An 18,707-nucleotide genomic window follows, 5' to 3' on the forward strand; every position below is an offset into this window, starting at 1 on the left:
CCTTAAGGGTTCTAATATTCCCTACTGTTCAGCTATTTTCCTATCCCTTGAACATACTTTGCAATGCCATGGAAGAGACCCATTTACTTCCCCAATTCGCCTCCCACTACATTCCCCCCAATGTAACCATCTGTCCCAACAGCTGCATAGAACCCCAGAACTAACTTTCCTATGGCAGTTCAGACACTTCTCACTGAAGGTAGTTTACAATCTTTTTACAGAATTTATCTAGATAATAACAGTAATATTCGATTAACTGCATATCACAAGAGTCACTAAAGTTACGTGGAACACTAATTTATGTGAGTACTATTAACATAGTAATGTAAGGCACTTAAAATGATATTAAAACTCAAAATTTTTAAATTCATCAGAATTCTCAGAATGCAGCTGGCCATTGATGTTTAATATTTTATTGTTTTACTTGTTCATCACAGTGACAAGATACTGTCACTTTTACTGTCCGAAACATCCTGTTTTGTAATTTCATTCCGATACTGATCTAAGCAAATACATAAATAAAGTATACACTTTATTATTTTACAAAATATGTTGGATCATTCCATGCAAAGAATTAATGTGACTGAGGATTGAATAACAAATTGTGAATGAGTTGATTTTGACTTCTACTCTCTCAAACATGACTTTAAATGTCAGATGACAAGAAAACTCAATCAGAAAAGCAGCACTTAGTTTATTTGGCACTAACTGCTTAGAATCACTCTATTAGATCTTCTAGAGACTTCTTAATGACCATTTTTGCATAGTATGCAAAATCACTTAAGCAGGAGGTTTAGAGAAATGTTATTGTACAAATACTTCATTGATACAGGATGGAAAAATGGCTGTTTCTTTTATGAGGCTTGTACTGAAAGTAAAGATACAGGCACAGAAAAATTTCTGGAACACCGTATTTTCATATCAACAATATGGAAAGAATAGATTGCTACTCATCTCATAGATGAGCCATCGAGCCACAGACAGATACAATGAAAAAGACTGAAATATTAAGCTTTTGGGCAAAATCCTTCCAAAATAGAAAATGCACATGCGCACGCACACACACACACACACACACACACACACACACACACACAGTCTCCAGTTTCTTATTTTCGAAGAGTAACATTAACCAAAAGCTTGTTATTCCATCCAGGACTTTCTGTTTTTTTATATTTTCATATCAGTATGATGTACGTGTATCTTTACTTTTTTTCCACACAATCAACACACTGATTATACATTTTGTGTGGCTAGATATTCAAGTATTGTAAATGGGTTGCGTATGCACTCTCACCTACTTTATCATTGCTTCTTGAATACCATAGTCAGCATCACTATCTACAGAAGTCTTTCTACACAGCTAAATTTGCAACAAAAGATTCAGCTAAAGTCACTTAGTGTGAGACTGGATGGTACAACACATTCGGTAAGACTTCCATTCGCTAAACCAATTTGTTTTAGATGTGGTCTTGCAGTCAACATTTTGGTGGTTAATGTGCGCATAGTTTCAAGTAACTGTGCTAGGCTCTAAAAATTCAAATGATTTCATCAGTGATTATAGGTGCCTCCTATTCCATTCTCATAGCAAATATTTTTTCTCTCTTTTAATTTGTAACATACAAGGGTCACTCCAAAAGGAATGCACACTATTTTTTTTTTAATCCGTCTTTTATTCTACATATTTGAAAGTTTTACAGTGTGTAGATACATACTTTAGGAACAATATGTTCATTTCTCCACATGATTTCCATCCCTCTCAACTGCCTTACGCCATCTTGGAACCAGCACCTGTATACCCGCACAGTAAAATCCTGGACCAACCTGTTGGAACCACTGTTTGGCAGCGTCCACAAGGGAGTCATCATCTTCAAACTTTGTTCCTCGAAGAGTGTCTTTCAGTGACCCAAAGAGATGATAGTCACATGGAGCCAGGTCAGGACTGTAAGGCTGGTGTTTCAGTGTTGTCCATCTGAGTTTTGTGATCGCTTCCATTGTTTTTTGACTGACGTGTGGCCGTGCATTGTCGTGCAACAGCAAAACATCCTACTTTTTCCAATGTGCTCGAACACGACTCAGTCGAGCTTGAAGTTTCTTCAGTGTCGTCACATATGCATCGGAATTTATGGTGGTTCCACTTGGCATGATGTCCACAAACAAGAGTCCATCAGAATTGAAAAACACGTAACCATAACTTTTCCAGCAGAAGGTGTGGCTTTGAATTTTTTTTTTTTTTTTTTCTTGGGTGAATTTGCATGATGCCACTCCACTGATTGCCTTTTCATCTCTGGTGACAAATGATGGAGCCATGTTCATCACCTGTCACAATTCTTCCAAGAAATTCATCTCCACCATTCTCGTACTGTTGCAAAAGTTCGCTGCATACCATTTTTCTTGTTTCTTTGTGAGCCACTGTCAACATCCTGGGAACCCACCTGGCACAAACCTTTTTTAACGCCAACACTTTCAGTATTCTGCAAACACTTCCTTCCCCTATCCCAACATAGCATGACAATTCGTTCACTGTACTGCATGTGTCAGCAGTCACCTGTTCATTAACTCTCTGCGCATTGTCTGGAGTGTGTGCAGTCTGAGTCCTGCCGCTGCGAGGACAATCCTCAATATTGCCATGCCTGCTTTCATCACGTAACCTGCTTGCCCACCGACTAACTGTACTGTGATCTCCATACACATTTTTCAACCTCTTGTGGATATTTCCCACTGTCTCGTTTTCACAACACAGGAATTCTATGACAGCACATTGCTTCTGACGAACGTCAAGTGTAGTAGCCATCTTGAAGACATGCTGTGACAGCGCCACTCAGGGGAACAGGTTGAACTAAGTTTGAAAACAAGCGGGAAGGATGTATCTACACACTGTAAAACTTTCAAGCATGCAGAATGAAAACTGTATTTTTACAAAAATAGTTTGCATTTCTTTTGGAGTGACCCTTGTAGTTTTGTCCTTTCGTAACAGTTCCTTTGTAAGCAGATGAGGATGAATTTCAGCAGCTATTTTTCATTGAAAATGAATTGGAGCACAATTTTAGTGATTTGCATATTGACACAGCCCTTTTTAAATTACTTATAAAGAATGCTGGTTATAGTACTCCCAGCTGACAGTAAATGAAACAGTAGTACTTTAATGTATCATTCACCTTTCTGTGAATTTTGAATTTGGTGCCCTTACAAATGAGTAGAAACATTCAGTTGCAGTTTACAGATGCAGATGTTCTCTTCACAAAGGCAGCATGTATTTATTAAGAATCTCTGCCAAGGATACAAATACAGGTACATTTGTCATATTTTCCTGCTCCTTTTAACATTAGCACCTATGTCCAAGACTTGCAGGTGTTTTGTCAAGTAGTCCCAACACCAAAAGTAGAAACGAGCTGTTGTGTAGCATTGAGGTACTCATTGAATATTGAAGTAAATATTTGTAATATGTAATGATAGATTGGCTTTTTATTTATATAACGAAGAGTCTGAAAATATTGACTCAGGGATGCTTGTTTTCATTGTTCTGCTAAGCTTTTAAGTAGGTGGGTATAATTTTTGTCAATTGCTAACATTGTTGAATTCCATCTCCTATGACAGAAACTCCTACATCCATCCCACTCACCAGCAATATTGACAGTGCTGTGGCTGCTAGTTTGTTCAGGCAGGAAGCAAGCCTCTCTATTGCCCTGCAGTTACGCCAGCATGAGGAGAAAACAGCACACCTGGTACAGAGACAGACTACACTTCTGCAGCAGCAAGAACAGCAATTACAGTTCCTCATTGCTCAACAAATTGAGAGGCAGAAGAAACTTGACGATGCCCTTGTTGATCAACAGAAACGTATAACATTATACTTGGAGGTAGGGCATTGCAACATTTTCATTATTCTGTGCATATGACATAAGTTTTCATCCTGTAATTTATGTTACCATGCCATTATGTCTGACTAGTAGGACCAACAAGGATATGTATTCCCTCTGTTACAAACACGGATAATCTGCTCTTGACTCTGTGGTTTACTCTACTGAACTCTTCATTGGCTCTACAGAGGAGTTTTTGTAACCTAAAATCCCTCATGTACACAAACAGTTTGTACATAGACCCACTTCTATTCAGAGGGACTATCTAGTTAATTACTCATAGCAAAGATCAAGAAATCTGAGTCGAGGGTGTCACATAATTGCAGAGCCTCTGGTTTAAGCACTCCACTTAGTTTCACACCAGAAGACTGCAGTCAGTTCTGGGGGCAAGGCTGCATATAACAAGCTGTGCTGCCACTTCACACACAAAAGTACCCATCTTCACTATGCAAACTTAAGCTGGCATCATTTATGTTAATATGAATTGCAGATTACATCTGGCCATACTCAGTGTTGAATAGCGGCTAGATTCTTCAACCCCTCTGCTTGAGTATTTTGTGAATAAAACCATCTAGATCACTTAATAAATCTCATTATTTATTACACCATTCCAACTAGTGCTATGATCAGATATCTGCAATAAGATTGAAGGAACATAAGGAGTGGCAGGTGTTACACAACACCAAGCTACAACAGATGGAAAATTAAACAGTATTTTTAAAAAGTCCACGCACCCAAAGAAAAAAATGTAGAATTTGCAAGACAATGTTCAGTGTAAGTAAAAAAATCTATACCTAAATCAAGGCCTCAACTAACAACTTGGATCAGAAAAAGAATACAAAGATGTAAGTACTAGCTGACAGTTGGTGATAATGTTGGAGACATTGCCTTCAAATTTTATTTATTTATTTATTTATTCATTCATACTTATAAAAACAGTCAATCTTTAAATTACAAAAATTCAGATTAAATTATTATACACAATTTAAATGAGATTACTTTAGTTGCATACTCATAAAATTAATTTTCAGATGGCAGCAGTTATTCCATGTGGAGTTTGACTATACTTGACAACAAGCATCCATTATGTCAGCTATACAATAATATCTACATAATAGCTGCAAGAATGTTAGTATTAAATATGTTTTGCATCAACATGACATTGCAATTATAAAAGTAGTACCTGCCATTATAATTACGCATGTCTAATAAATCAGATGATAAGCTACAATAATCTGCTACCTTTCCTCACCTCATCAGCAGTATTCTGACACTGAAACTTTTCTTACACCACCAGGGCTTTGAGTTGATTACTTTTATCCTGAACATGACTGTGTAGTTAAACTTAATGATCTATAGGAAGGAGGTAGGTAATCAGAGGGAGTGGAAACCCGTAAGTAATGCCATTAGCTTTGATCCAGTAGTGCCACCATACAAAATCTTATTTTATGAAATGTGTTGTCATTTTAATGAAATTGTATAGAACATAAAAGAAATGCCTAGTTTTATATTTCTGATTTACAACAGTAGTTTTTGTTAGTTTATGACAATAGCACTCCATTTATGGAATCTGCTACTTTTTTGTCGGTCTTGGATATTTAATACTGGGTACAAAAATTGTGTTGGGTGCAAAATAATGTGCTTAGTCTTAATGGTCATATATATAAAATTCCTGAAGAAATATATTAGACCACATGTAAGTACTGTAATAATAAACTATATTTTTCACAGAACATAAAAATATGTTTTCCGTCCTTTTCTACAGCTGAGAATTTCTTCTTAGAAAAGAAGAAAAGATTAAAAGGAAATGAAAGGTTTTTGCGCGGACAACTACATATGCATGATGTCGATATAAAAAGTGGCAAACCTCAGAAATTTATTTTTCTTTTGTATTATTCATTCAAAAGCAATTGAGTATGTTCACTACATTTATAAAAATTTGAAGAGATTTATTTTTTAGTGATAAACTGAGAGTGTTGTATAAAGAAATTGAGTATGATAGTTGATTTTTAATTTTCATTCAGGCTCTTTCATCTCAACCACTGATTCCTGAAAGTCTGCCTCAACCTTCCTTCATCCCTCCTAGAGAAGAGAAAAAATATCCAGAGACTAAGGTAACAGTTCAATTTTGAAATGTTTTTGTAATCATTTTGTGAAATGTATTTGCGTTATTTAGCAATAATGACACTTCAAATGGCATCATTCAGACAAGACAAAAAACAGCTGTAATAAAGAAGCAAAATTGATCTGTACAGTAGCAATGTACATAATCAAATTCAGTTTTAGATGATTTAGTTCTCACTCTTGCAAACAGGCAGTGATAAAGCAAAAATTAAACAGTTTTTAATCCTGTATGATAACAGAAGTGTTCTCTCTCAGGGGAGCTATAATGTTAGATGATAACATATTGGTCCAGTAACTATACTATCAAAAGTTAAAAGGGGAGATGATAAAGTCTCATTGGTTTGACTTGAAACTCAATGTCAAAGCAACTAAAGTAGGTAAAAATTTGCATCATAACACAATATTTTTCTGTTTTCTTTTTTCTGTAACTGTTTCTTTGCCTAATTTATTTTTTCTTTATTTGTTTTAAGTAACTTCTAGAATATGAGAAAATTATTAGTGTTGCTGAAAATAGGTAGAATGATAAAGAGAGAGGTTTTTGACTTGTTGTATTGTTCTTGCATCACCATGTGGACATTTCAGTGTTATGTCTTAGAACACTGCATTCAAAACTGAAGATATTTTTAAAACCTTCTGTTAACATGGAAATATTTCTTCTTAGCATCATATTCATTTTCTTTCAATTCAGTTACTTCTTATAGTTGTGTGTGGTCACATTGTTATCATTAGAATTGATTTCAAATTTCTTACCAAATTCACAGGAAGAAGTACTAATTCAGCCAGATACATTGAGGTGGGAGCAAGAAAAGAAGAGTTTGGAAGAAATCATTGAATCTCTCAAAAACCGACATGTTCAAGAACTGCAGCTTTTGGAAGATTCCTACAAGTAATTTCTAAAAATTGAATTATGTTAAAGCTTTATTTTAAAAAAAATTATACTGTCATGAAAGATATCTGTTTCTTTCAGGAGACAGTTATCTACTCTGCAGAAAAGCTTAGAAACACAAGAGGAATACTTCCAGAAGGAAACTTTAAAGCATCAACAACATTTTGAACTTCGTTTGGCTCACTTGCAGGTAATTAGTATATATAATGTTCAAATAAGGAGTGGTGTTTTTGCTAATGTGAGCTTACAGTTTCATATTGAATGATTTCTCAAGGAATTGTGTGGAATGTGAGTATTCTGTTTCATATTTCTAAGGTTGTGGCTAGAGTGACATCTATTCCTCAGTCTCGTTTTTGGCTGTTGTGAAATGGAGGGGAGAGGAGTAAGTGATCATATATTTGTGTGCCTCCTTCTACCAAGCATCCTCTACAGTATGTGGAGAACATATGTCATCTTAGTCAACTAATTTAAGTGTACCAATATCTAGGTATGAAATGGTTTATAATCAATCAAAGAAGGGCATTAGCAAGCACATCATTTTTAATATAAAGTTTATTTCAGTCAGTGCACAGATAAACTGTTAAATTATGACATGTTCCACACCCAAGAGAATCATCTCAGTTTTTGGGTCTATGGAATGATAACTGAATCTAATCTAATCGGCTACATCAATTTCAGCTGACTACAGATTATCAATATTCCCATAAACACTTCTTTGTTAAAGCATGCTAGGAGTCAACATCTCCAAGCTGCTCCTACTAGAGGACTCTAGAAAGAGTCTCATGGAAATGTTGGATCCTAACATGCTTTGTTACAGGCATTGACTATAAAGTGTTTATGGGCTGTTGGTAATGATTAGTCAGTTAAAACCAGTACAGTCATTAAATAGTTTCTGTGAGGACTGACTGACATAAACTTCATAACTAGTAATAGTTTTCATTTCTAGGTTCTGCATTAATAGTCACCTAGTGCCAATGTTTTATTGTAGGAATTCATCACAGAGTTGAAAAAAACCCATGATACAGAATTAACAGCAATCAAACAGAAATATGAGCAGGATATAGAAGCAATGAGAAACCAACACACTGCAGCATTAGAACATGTACAGGTTTTCCGTAATGCAGAGCTTGCAGCTTTGGGGGAAATTCGCTCATACTCCAGGTATGCTTAGCTATTGCTTAAAATTTGTTACCATTTCCTTGTAAACCTTTATGCTCTTTTGTAAATATCTTGACACTTTTTGTTTTAATTTTTGAAACCATTAATTCCTTATATTATCACTAAAGTGAACATATATTTATTTGTTAATGATAAGTGAAGACTCATGTTCATCACAGGGGTGGTGTCAAAAAAGCTGTAGACAGGAGTGGCGGAACTGTGTATGAAAGATGATGTAAGACATGTTAGATTTTTTTCTGTTAGAATGAACTATTTAAGTATAGCAAAAGAAAATCACGGAAGGAGTATAAATATCTCTGTAAGACTGGATTACTAGGTCCAAATGGACACTGTGTGCTTTCTTCTTTATGCTCTGTCAAAAATTTGCTGATTAATGATCTATTCTCATATAGATATGAATACAAAATTTATTGGCATTGAGCTCATTATATTTGAAACATTAACTTCAAGAAAATAAGGAAAGACATTACTCAAACTACTAGTACTTCCTTCTCATCTGTTTACTTTTTAAATATTGTTTTCTTAATTAGCACGTGAAAGAAAATCAGGTCAAAAATTATCTAGGTAAGAGGCAGGGAATGGTGTCACGTAGAATGATTATGAACCTTCTTTTTTTTTCAGTGTTTTGAACATTGCTTTTGAAAAAATGGGGCAGAATGCACAAGACATTCAGATAATAGGAGAGAAGCTTTCTGGAGAAAGCATTGCTCTACAGGATGCAAAGACAGCAGCACTAGAAGCAAAAGAAAAGGAACTTCAAGGTATGCTATTTGTTTCCATGCCTGTCATCACTTTGTTGCAGAATGATCTGAAATATTTGTTGAATATTGTACCCTTTTGAAGTACTAATCACTTACAATTGCATGTGGTTATAGATTTCCTATCTGTGCACAAATAAAGTATATGGGCTTCACAATTTTAAGAGGGTGAGAATGTCACTCAAACATGGTTGATGATTGTTTAGGTATAAAACAAAGCCTAGAACTATAGATAGAGATATTTTGAAGGAAATGCTTTCTGCAGTCAAGAGAGCAACGTGTGAAACCTTCAGTGTCTACCACAGCAGAATATTGTCAAATGATCTTTCACAAAACCGAAAGAAGTTATGGTCATCTGTGAGGCTATTAGTGGCACCAAAGTTAGTATTCAGTCACTATTGGGCGAGAAGAATTGAAGTTGAAAGTAACAAAGCAAAAGCAGAAGTGCTTAACTCTGTTTTCAAATAATCCTTTACAAAGGAAAACCCAGTAGTATTGCCCCAACTTGGTTCTCATACCACTGGAAAGATGAGTGAAATATGTAATAGTGTCAGTGGCATTGAGAAACAGCTTAAATCATTAAAATTCAACAAAATTCCAGTGCTCAGTTGCATCCCTATTGAATTCTATACCCATTTTGCAGCTGAATTTGCTCCTCTGTTAACTATAATCTGCCATAAATCCTTCGAACAAAAAATTGTGCCTAGATGTTAGAAGAAAGCACAGCTCACAACTGCCTACAAGAAGGGTAGCAGAAGTGATCCACAAAACTACTGTCCAGTATCCTTGACACCAGTTTGTTGTAGAATCTTAGAACATATACTTTGCTCAAACGTAATGAGGTATCTCAAACAGAATGACCTCCTTGATACCAACCAGAAAGGATTTAGAATACGTAGATCACATGAAGCCCAACTGACACTTTTCTCACATGGCATCGTGGAAGCCATGGATCAAGGCAGATGCAATATTTCTCAATTTCTGAAAAACTTTTGACACACTATCACACCTATACTTAGTATCAAAGGTACAGTCATAAGGCATATAGGACTTTATGATAGGGAGGATGCAGCATGTTATCTTGGATGCAGAGTCATTGACAGATGGAGAAGTAACGTTGGTTGTACTCTAGAGAAGCATGTTGGGACCCTTGCTGTATATTAATGATCTTGCAGACATTATTAATAGTATCCTCAGACTTTTTACGGATGATGCAATTGCCTGCAAACAAAATTTAGTCTAAATGAAGATGTACAGATATTAAGTCAGACATTGAGAAGATTTCAAAGTGGTGCAAGGATTGACAGCTTGCTTCAAACATTAATAAGTGAAAAATTATGCATTTCACAAAACAATGCAAAACCTAGTATCCTATAAATATAACATTAGTGGGTCACAGTTGGAATCTGTAACCTCATACAAACACTTGGGCGTATCACTTAGTAGGGACATGAACTGGAACGATCACATGGACTCAGTTATGGGTAAAGCAGGTAGCAGTCTTTGGTTTACTGGTGGAATAATAGGGAAATGCAATCAGTCTACAAATGAGATAGCTTAAAAATCACTTGCGTGACCAATCCAGGAATGTTTCTGAGAGGTTTGGCACTCATACCAAATGGGACTAGCAGGGATATTGAATGTATACTGAGAAAGGCAGTACAAATGGTCACAGTTTCTTTAGATCCATGAGAGAGTGCCACAGAGATGTTGAAACAAGTGAGTGTGCAGACTCTTAAAGATAGACAGAAACTATCCCGAGAAAGTCTGCTGTCAAAGTTTGAATAACTGGCTTTAAATGAAGACTCTGGGAATATACTACAACCTCCTACATGTGACTCCCATAGGAATCACAAGATAAGGTTAGACGAATTACAGGATACGCAGAGACATGTAAACAACCCATTTTTCCTGCACTCCATATGTGAATGGAGTGGGGAAAACCCCTAATAACTGGTACAGTGGAATGTACCTTCTGCCATCCACATCAGTGGTTCACAGTATGTAAATGTAGATGTGGAGGTAGACTTTTACATTCACAGTGCAGCTACGTGCTATGCTGCTTTCATACAGCACATGCAACGTCAATAAACTACACTGTAGAAGGATGGGCTAAATAACATTCCACAAGATATGAACACTCTTATATTCTGAAAGTACTTCATCCAAAGTACTCAGTTACATTTTACACAAGTTTATACACATTGCTTTATTAGTGGTCATGGCAGACTATTTCGTAGCCCATTGATGCAATTATAATCCTCGTATTCCTCTCACTAGTTACTCAAGGCTCCAGATATTACTGTCTCTGTTTCAGTTCCAACATAGATTAATAAATTTTTTTGTCTGACCTTATTAAGACAATATTTCAGAGTTCGTGCTGTTGTTGGCCTGACAGTACCACATGAATGTGTGTATACAGCAGTCCTATAACCAGTTCCTTCCTGTTCACAAGCTATTATCAGAGTGCACTTTTCTAAAACAATTTGCACACTTTTTACATTATTAAATCGTGCTTTCACTTAATAGTAATGCTGTAGAACTCATCCTAACCTAGACTTTTGGTGCATAATCTGCAACAACTTGGAAAACACAGTGATAATATCCATCTGCACTCAACAGTGTGGGCATGTAACTTAAAATGTTGAAAGATACGGCTATGTTGGAATGATAGTTTGCTTACAAAAGCTCCACACAAGAGTAATGACTCCAGTAGCCTTATTATTATATTTTTATATATATGGCATTATTATTATTATACCAGCTGTAGCTGATTCATATTTTTTATGTATGTTGTGATGCTTGTTTTTAAAGGAATCTTTTAGTTTTTATTGCCTCCATTAAAAACTGAGTATGGGATGACAACTGTAACAGGATGAGAATTAAAACCTGGAAGGAGGTGACCCACATGCAAATTAATGTGGTTATCATCAAGAAGATTTGATCCATGGAGTCTGCTTGGTAAAGTTATGATACACATAAACTGTGATGACTGCTTGATTCAGACCAATACCACAATGAGCATAGATTGCCCAGCAAAGCAGGATGCCATGCATGGGTTGGGGACATCCTGTAGGTTCTCACCTTGCATGCTAGTGGCCAGGAAACAATCTCGGGAACATCCAGGCACCTGGGCATCTTGGAGATGGCCCATAGACTCACCCATTTAACACTCCTGCATCACACCTTTGAACCTACAGGGTGTTTCAAAAATGACCGGTATATTTGAAACGGCAATAAAAACTAAATGAGCAGCGATAGAAATACACCATTTGTTGCAATATGCTTGGGACAACAGTACATTTTCAGGCAGACAAACTTTCGAAATTACAGTAGTTACAATTTTCAACAACAGATGGCGCTGCGGTCTGGGAAACTCTATAGTACGATATTTTCCACATATCCACCATGCGTAGCAATAATATGGCGTAGTCTCTGAATGAAATTACCCGAAACCTTTGACAACGTGTCTGGCAGAATGGCTTCACATGCAGATGAGATGTACTGCTTCAGCTGTTCAATTGTTTCTGCATTCTGGCGGTACACCTGGTCTTTCAAGTGTCCCCACAGAAAGAAGTCACAGGGGTTCATGTCTGGCGAATAGGGAGGCCAATCCACGCCGCCTCCTGTATGTTTCGGATAGCCCAAAGCAATCACACGATCATCGAAATATTCATTTAGGAAATTAAAGACGTCAGCCGTGCGATGCGGCCGGGCACCATCTTGCATAAACCACGAGGTGTTCGCAGTGTCGTCTAAGGCAGTTTGTACCGCCACAAATTCATGAAGGATGTCCAGATAGCGTGATGCAGTAATCGTTTCGGATCTGAAAAATGGGCCAATGATTCCTTTGGAAGAAATGGCGGCCCAGACCAGTACTTTTTGAGGATTCAGGGACGATGGGACTGCAACATGGGGCTTTTCGGTTCCCCATATGCGCCAGTTCTGTTTATTGACGAAGCCGTCCAGGTAAAAATAAGCTTCGTCAGTAAACCAAATGCTGCCCACATGCATATCGCCGTCATCAATCCTGTGCACTATATCGTTAGCGAGTGTCTTTCGTGCAGCAATGGTAGCGGCGCTGAGGGGTTGCCGCGTTTGAATTTTGTATGGATAGAGGTGTAAACTCTGGCGCATGAGACGATACGTGGACGTTGGCGTCATTTGGACCGCAGCTGCAACACGGCGAACGGAAACCCGAGGCCGCTGTTGGATCACCCGCTGCACTAGCTGCGCGTTGCCCTCTGTGGTTGCCGTACGCGGTCGCCCTACCTTTCCAGCACGTTCATCCGTCACGTTCCCAGTCCGTTGAAATTTTTCAAACAGATCCTTTATTGTATCGCTTTTCGGTCCTTTGGTTACATTAAACCTCCGTTGAAAACTTCGTCTTGTTGCAACAACACTGTGTTCTAGGCGGTGGAATTCCAACACCAGAAAAATCCTCTGTTCTAAGGAATAAACCATGTTGTCTACAGCACACTTGCACGTTGTGAACAGCACACGCTTACAGCAGAAAGGCGACGTACAGAATGGCGCACCCACAGACTGCGTTGTCTTCTATATCTTTCACATCACTTGCAGCGCCATCTGTTGTTGAAAATTGTAACTACTGTAATTTCGAAAGTTTGTCCGCCTGAAAATGTACTGTTGTCCCAAGCATATTGCAACAAACGGTGTATTTGTATCGCTGCTCGTTTAGTTTTTATTGCCGTTTCAAATATACCGGTCATTTTTGAAGCACCCTGTATATCATTAATAATTGTTTCCAGTGTACATTGCTGCTACAAGATCAAGCCCATTGCAGTTAAGGAGAACAATATTGGACAGTTTTGCAACTGTTGTTTAGTAGTAAGGAAATTGGTGGTTGATTGACCAAATAGGACAATAGTGTCAACAGACCTCCATTTTACTTGATAAATTCTTCACAGGAAACCAGTCAAGTAATATGTTTTTTCCAAAATGGCATTCAACAAGTTTCTTATTTGTCATCTTCTGGTAAACTATCTGTGATAAATTTGTAGATTTTCTCCCTATTCACGACAATGTGCAGCATTTATTGCCACAAACCAAGAACAGTTCACATACGCAAATGAATGCAAAGTCAGCAGAGCATACTGGTCAACACAGGCTAGCCCAAAACATGGTCTTTGGTTCCTGTGCAGTCCATAATCATAGGCCAAGTTCATCCACAGTATGTAGATAATCAGTCCAGTCCAGAGACCCACACTCATATGCCATCATAACATTACCTGGTCCCAGTGGCACTGTAGTTGAAGTCACAGAAACTTCAGATCCAGTTGCAAAGCCTAGTTCTGTCAGGCGGTACCACTTATATCAGTGTCCTCTGTACCACAGGATCAACACTTGATATGAACAGTGCGCTATCTCGTGGTGTCATTGTGAATCAACAGTCTCCATAGTTCCAATAAATATTTTCCTCCAGTGATGACCCATAGCTGGATGCCTCCTGCCAGATTTCCTTTTAACTTAACACTATTTTATAGATGGCAACTGACCCACTGCCATCCTCACAGAATGGTGGATTGCCTTCTCCTCCTCCCTCCTCCACCCACACCCCTCCCCCCCCTCCCTCCACTAAAACCAGATGGTATGGTTCAAAATGGTCGATCTGTGGTGGAAGCTTCTCTGCTAGATGAGGGAAGAGGGTTGAAAGTGATGTTGGTGGGGGGGTCCATATCAGCACGTGCCAGCAGCTGTACCTCTACATCAGGCAGTGGCATGTTCACAGTTGGTGCTGGAGCCCAGCAGATCTGGGTGGCGGTTTTGTGTGTGTGTGTGTGTGTGTGTGTGTGTGTGTGTGTGTGTGTGTTGAAGTCTGATGCCAGAAGGCTATCAGGAGCCTTTGACTTCCTTGTGTGTACGTTGAAGTGCCAGTGGTACTCAATATATCTTGGGCATCCATAATGGGTGTTGGTTAGTGTGGCAAATGGAGTGGGTCCAATCACTATCCACCTCATACATCACTCAGCCATGTATAGCCAAGATTATGCCAGGAGATGATCCATCAAGGAGTTCTTCCGAAGTGTGTGACATACTGGTACGCCAACTCTATAGTGAGGACTTCAGGTGGCCATGGTGCTGGGAGTATCAAATGCAGTAATACATGAGAAAGTGGCTGTGGAAAATCTCCATTGCTAACTTTTCTTTGGCTGAAATTTACCTTTAAAGTGTCAGAAAGTGGGTAAGGGTGTCCTGTTTGTTGAGAGGTGACCCCACTTTCTTCATCTGTATCTGCAATTTAAATGTTCACACAAAGTTTTCAGCTGTACCAGTCAAAGCCAGTACTGTGATGAGATGCGAGCTATCATTTCTATTACAGAAGTCTTGAAACAGACCAGGCATAAATTGAAGACCATTACCTAATATGAGTGTGTATGGGGCATCCTCAGTGATGAACATCTTCTCTAAGACAGTCTTGGTAGCAATTGATGTGCTGTTGGTGCATATCATGTATCGGAAGTGTAAGAAAGTGTCCAGCACAGTGATCTGCTTGTCACTCAAAAACAGCCCAGCCTAACTAATATGGACACTACCCCACTGTCACAAAGGTGGTCAAGATGAAAACTTCCGTGGTGGTATCTCTTTTGTCACTGCATAGGATACAGGGACACAGCAATTCTGTAACCACTATCTGGCATTCACTGTTGTGCAGAGCAGCATATCCTGTGAGACCTATAACTGCTGTGTGACTGAAGTATATATTTGGAGACTTGACTGGTTGGGGGGGGGGGGGGGGGGTGCTAAGGATATCTGTGCTGTGTAAAACTTGAGACTTAGCAGTGGAGAGGATCATCTTGTAGCTGTTACCACCTCCATGGCTGTAATTGGAAAAGTGTCCAAAGTCTATTGCAGTTCTGCGTCATTGATAAATCTCATTGATTTTGTGGAAATGAAGTGGAGATTAACATTGAGTAGATATCCTCATTATATGCAGGGCTATTGGTTGGTAATAAATAGAGTACCTGTGCCAAACAAAGCACATATTGGTTTATGGTCCATTATAAGATTTACCTTTGTCCCATAAAAACGGTAATGGAACTTCTGAACAACAAAAATGGTGACAAGAGTTTCCTGCTCGATCCAACTAGGCAGATCCACTGACCTTGTTAACTCCCTAGTACTGGCAATTTGTCAACTCCCTAGTATTGGCAAATAAACAAAAGTGCTTTGAACAGCTCTGGTTTGTTAATTGTTGTGTGAAGTCTTAATCTTCCATATGAATGCAGTTTTTCCCCCCTTGCGAGTAGCTAGATTTACTGCTGTATTTCCTACTCTTGATTATCCCCATGTCTTTTTCAATGATTTAACTGTAACTTGATGGTGGTGGTGAACTTTTGTTTCTGTATGGGGATAGGAGATAATGGTGATGCAAGTAATAAAGAGTAATGTGTAGAGGAACATAAAGGTGAAGTAAAAATTATGGTGGAACTGATATTAATTAAAAATTAATTAAATAATAATAAAAATACTTATCATTATTGTAGTAGCCACCAGAAAGATCGCGGGAGGCGCACATTGGCACGGCGCGTCACGGGCGGTAGTTGCCGCAAGTAGAGTCCCGTCCACCAGAGGGCACGCGAGAATTCGGACGCGACCTCTGCCGGCGTAACAACAAGAACAACAACAACATCAACTCCGGCAGCACGGGCCGTGCCCAGTCAGTCAACATCGGGCATGCCTAGGACACAGTCCCGGTCTACGCTAAGTGAAGTGCGACGTAAACGTGAACAGTGTTACTACACAATTGGCGACGAGTAGGGTCGTTCTTTCGCGTGTTGCGTCGTTGTTCCGGTTTCGCAGTTTCTCCACGGCATGGAGGATTTGGTGCGAGTTTTGGTTGCGCAGCAGACGGAACTCATGGCCACCATGAAACAAGTGCTTCCGGCGTTGCTCTCCACGCCGTCTGCTCCGGCGCAGTTCCCTCCTCCCTTTCCCCCGTATGACGAGACGGCGGAGGATTGGGACGCATATGAACATCGCCTTCGGCAGCATTTCCAGGCGTTTCATGTTGCCGAGGCGGAGGTATGTCGTGCTCTCTTCTTGTCTTGGATATCTCCCTCGCTGTATCAAGTTTTGCGGTAGCTAGCGCCGTTGCAGGAACCCTCGTCCTTGTCTTTTGACGCATTGTGTTCGTTGCTGTCTTCATATTATCGCCGCCGCACGCATGTTGTGGCGGCTAGGGTCGAGTTCTATCAATGCAAGAAACAGCCCCATCAGTCTTACCGGGCGTGGGCCGCTACCCTGCACGGTCTTAGTCGCAAGTGTCATTTTGTCACGGAGCAGTCGCGAGAGTCGTATGCCCACGTTATGGTACGCGACGTCATTGTTCGTTCGGCCCCTGATAGGGAGGTCCGGCAACGGGCCCTGCAGTTAGAAGACCCTTCCCTCGAGGAAGTCCTGTCCATTGCTCAATCGTATGAAGTCTCTCACGCAGCAGGTCAACAGCTGGAAGCGTGGTGCGACGTCGCGGAGGTTCAGGGCGGCGCGGCCGCGTCCACTGTGTCCGGGGTGGACGACGTGCGAGCGGTACAATCCGGCCGTTACGGCCGCTCCCGCACGGCGCGTAAACAGAATTCCGGCCGCCGGCCCCTGTTGCCGTCCTGTGCGTCGTGCTATATACATCACGATCGGTCAGAGTGCCCCCAGCGTTGGGCCGTTTGTCGCAAATGTAATAAAAAAGGTCACATTGCTAAAGTTTGCCGCTCAGCCTCAAAGGCATCGAAGGAAGCAAGTACAGAGGACATGGACGTTGACATTCAGGAAGTTTCGTCGGGCCAGGCTCCCGACGCATCGGCCCACAAACTCTTTATCGAGGTGTCGGTTCGGTCGCGCCGGTTACAACTGCAAGTAGATACGGGGGCGGCAGTTTCGTTGGTGAATGCACAAACTTATTCCGACCTTGGATCGCCCCCGTTGGCGCCAGTTTACCGGCGTCTACGCGGTTATGGTAAACAGTTCATTCCCCTACTGGGTCAATTCACTACCGACGTGACTTACAAATCAGTCACTCGGCCTATTACTTTTATTGTTGTCAGTGATGCGAGCTCCGCTAACCTTTTTGGCCTGGATGCCTTTCAGGCTTTCGGTTTTTCTATTGCTGACACCATACAGTTGGTCTCCGAAGACGTTCCCTATCACTCATTGGAATCTTTGATCTCAGACTTTCCAGATATTTTTGAGGAGGGCCTGGGGCGTGTTTCCGATTTTGAAGCTCACTTAACGTTGAAGGCGTCGGCTCGCCCGCGTTTTCTACGCGCGAGACAGATCCCCTTGGCTCTCCGCCCTCAGGTAAAGGAAGAGCTAGACCGGCTGACAGCCCTAGGGGTCGTTCTTCCCGTTTCTTCCAGTGAGTGGGCTTCGCCCCTCGTTATTGTCAAGAAGCCCTCAGGAAACTTACGTCTTTGTGGCGATTTCAAGGCCACCATTAATTCCCAATTGGTGGTGGACACCTATCCTTTGCCTCGTGCTGATGAATTGTTCTCCGCCGTGGCGGGTGGCCAATATTTTTCGAAAATCGATCTGTCGGAGGCTTATCATCAGATACCTCTTGATGAGGACTCCAAACGGCTGGCGGTCGTCAACACCCCGTTTGGCCTTTACCAATACCAGCGGTTGGCTTTTGGAATATCCAGTGCCCCGGCGATATTCCAGTGTTATCTTGAGCATGTCACGTCGACAATCCCTCATTGTATTAATTACCTGGATGACATAATTGTCACAGGCCGCAGCACGAAGGAACACTTGCACAACCTTCGCACCCTCTTTCTCAAATTCAGGTCTGTGGGCTTGCGTTGCAACCTGCATAAGTCAACCTTCTTCCAACCGTCCATTGAGTATGTGGGCTACACCATATCTCGGCATGGCATACAGCCACTAGGA

General features: G+C 40.2%; 1 protein-coding gene across 3 annotated transcripts in view; it reads left to right on the forward strand.

Annotated features, from left to right (window-relative positions):
- Nucleotides 1–18,707, forward strand: part of LOC126252846 (fas-binding factor 1) — a 97,294-nt gene that overhangs the window by 26,348 nt on the left and 52,239 nt on the right. For all 3 annotated transcript variants that reach the window (XM_049953794.1, XM_049953792.1, XM_049953793.1), the window contains exons 6-11: nt 3,598–3,860; nt 5,885–5,974; nt 6,746–6,870; nt 6,952–7,060; nt 7,859–8,031; nt 8,671–8,810. In XM_049953794.1, coding sequence (XP_049809751.1) covers nt 3,598–3,860; nt 5,885–5,974; nt 6,746–6,870; nt 6,952–7,060; nt 7,859–8,031; nt 8,671–8,810 — 900 coding nt within the window. The remainder of the gene's footprint in view (nt 1–3,597; nt 3,861–5,884; nt 5,975–6,745; nt 6,871–6,951; nt 7,061–7,858; nt 8,032–8,670; nt 8,811–18,707) is intronic.

Source organism: Schistocerca nitens, chromosome 4 (assembly GCF_023898315.1).
Source record: "Schistocerca nitens isolate TAMUIC-IGC-003100 chromosome 4, iqSchNite1.1, whole genome shotgun sequence".
Lineage (NCBI taxonomy): Eukaryota > Metazoa > Arthropoda > Insecta > Orthoptera > Acrididae > Schistocerca > Schistocerca nitens.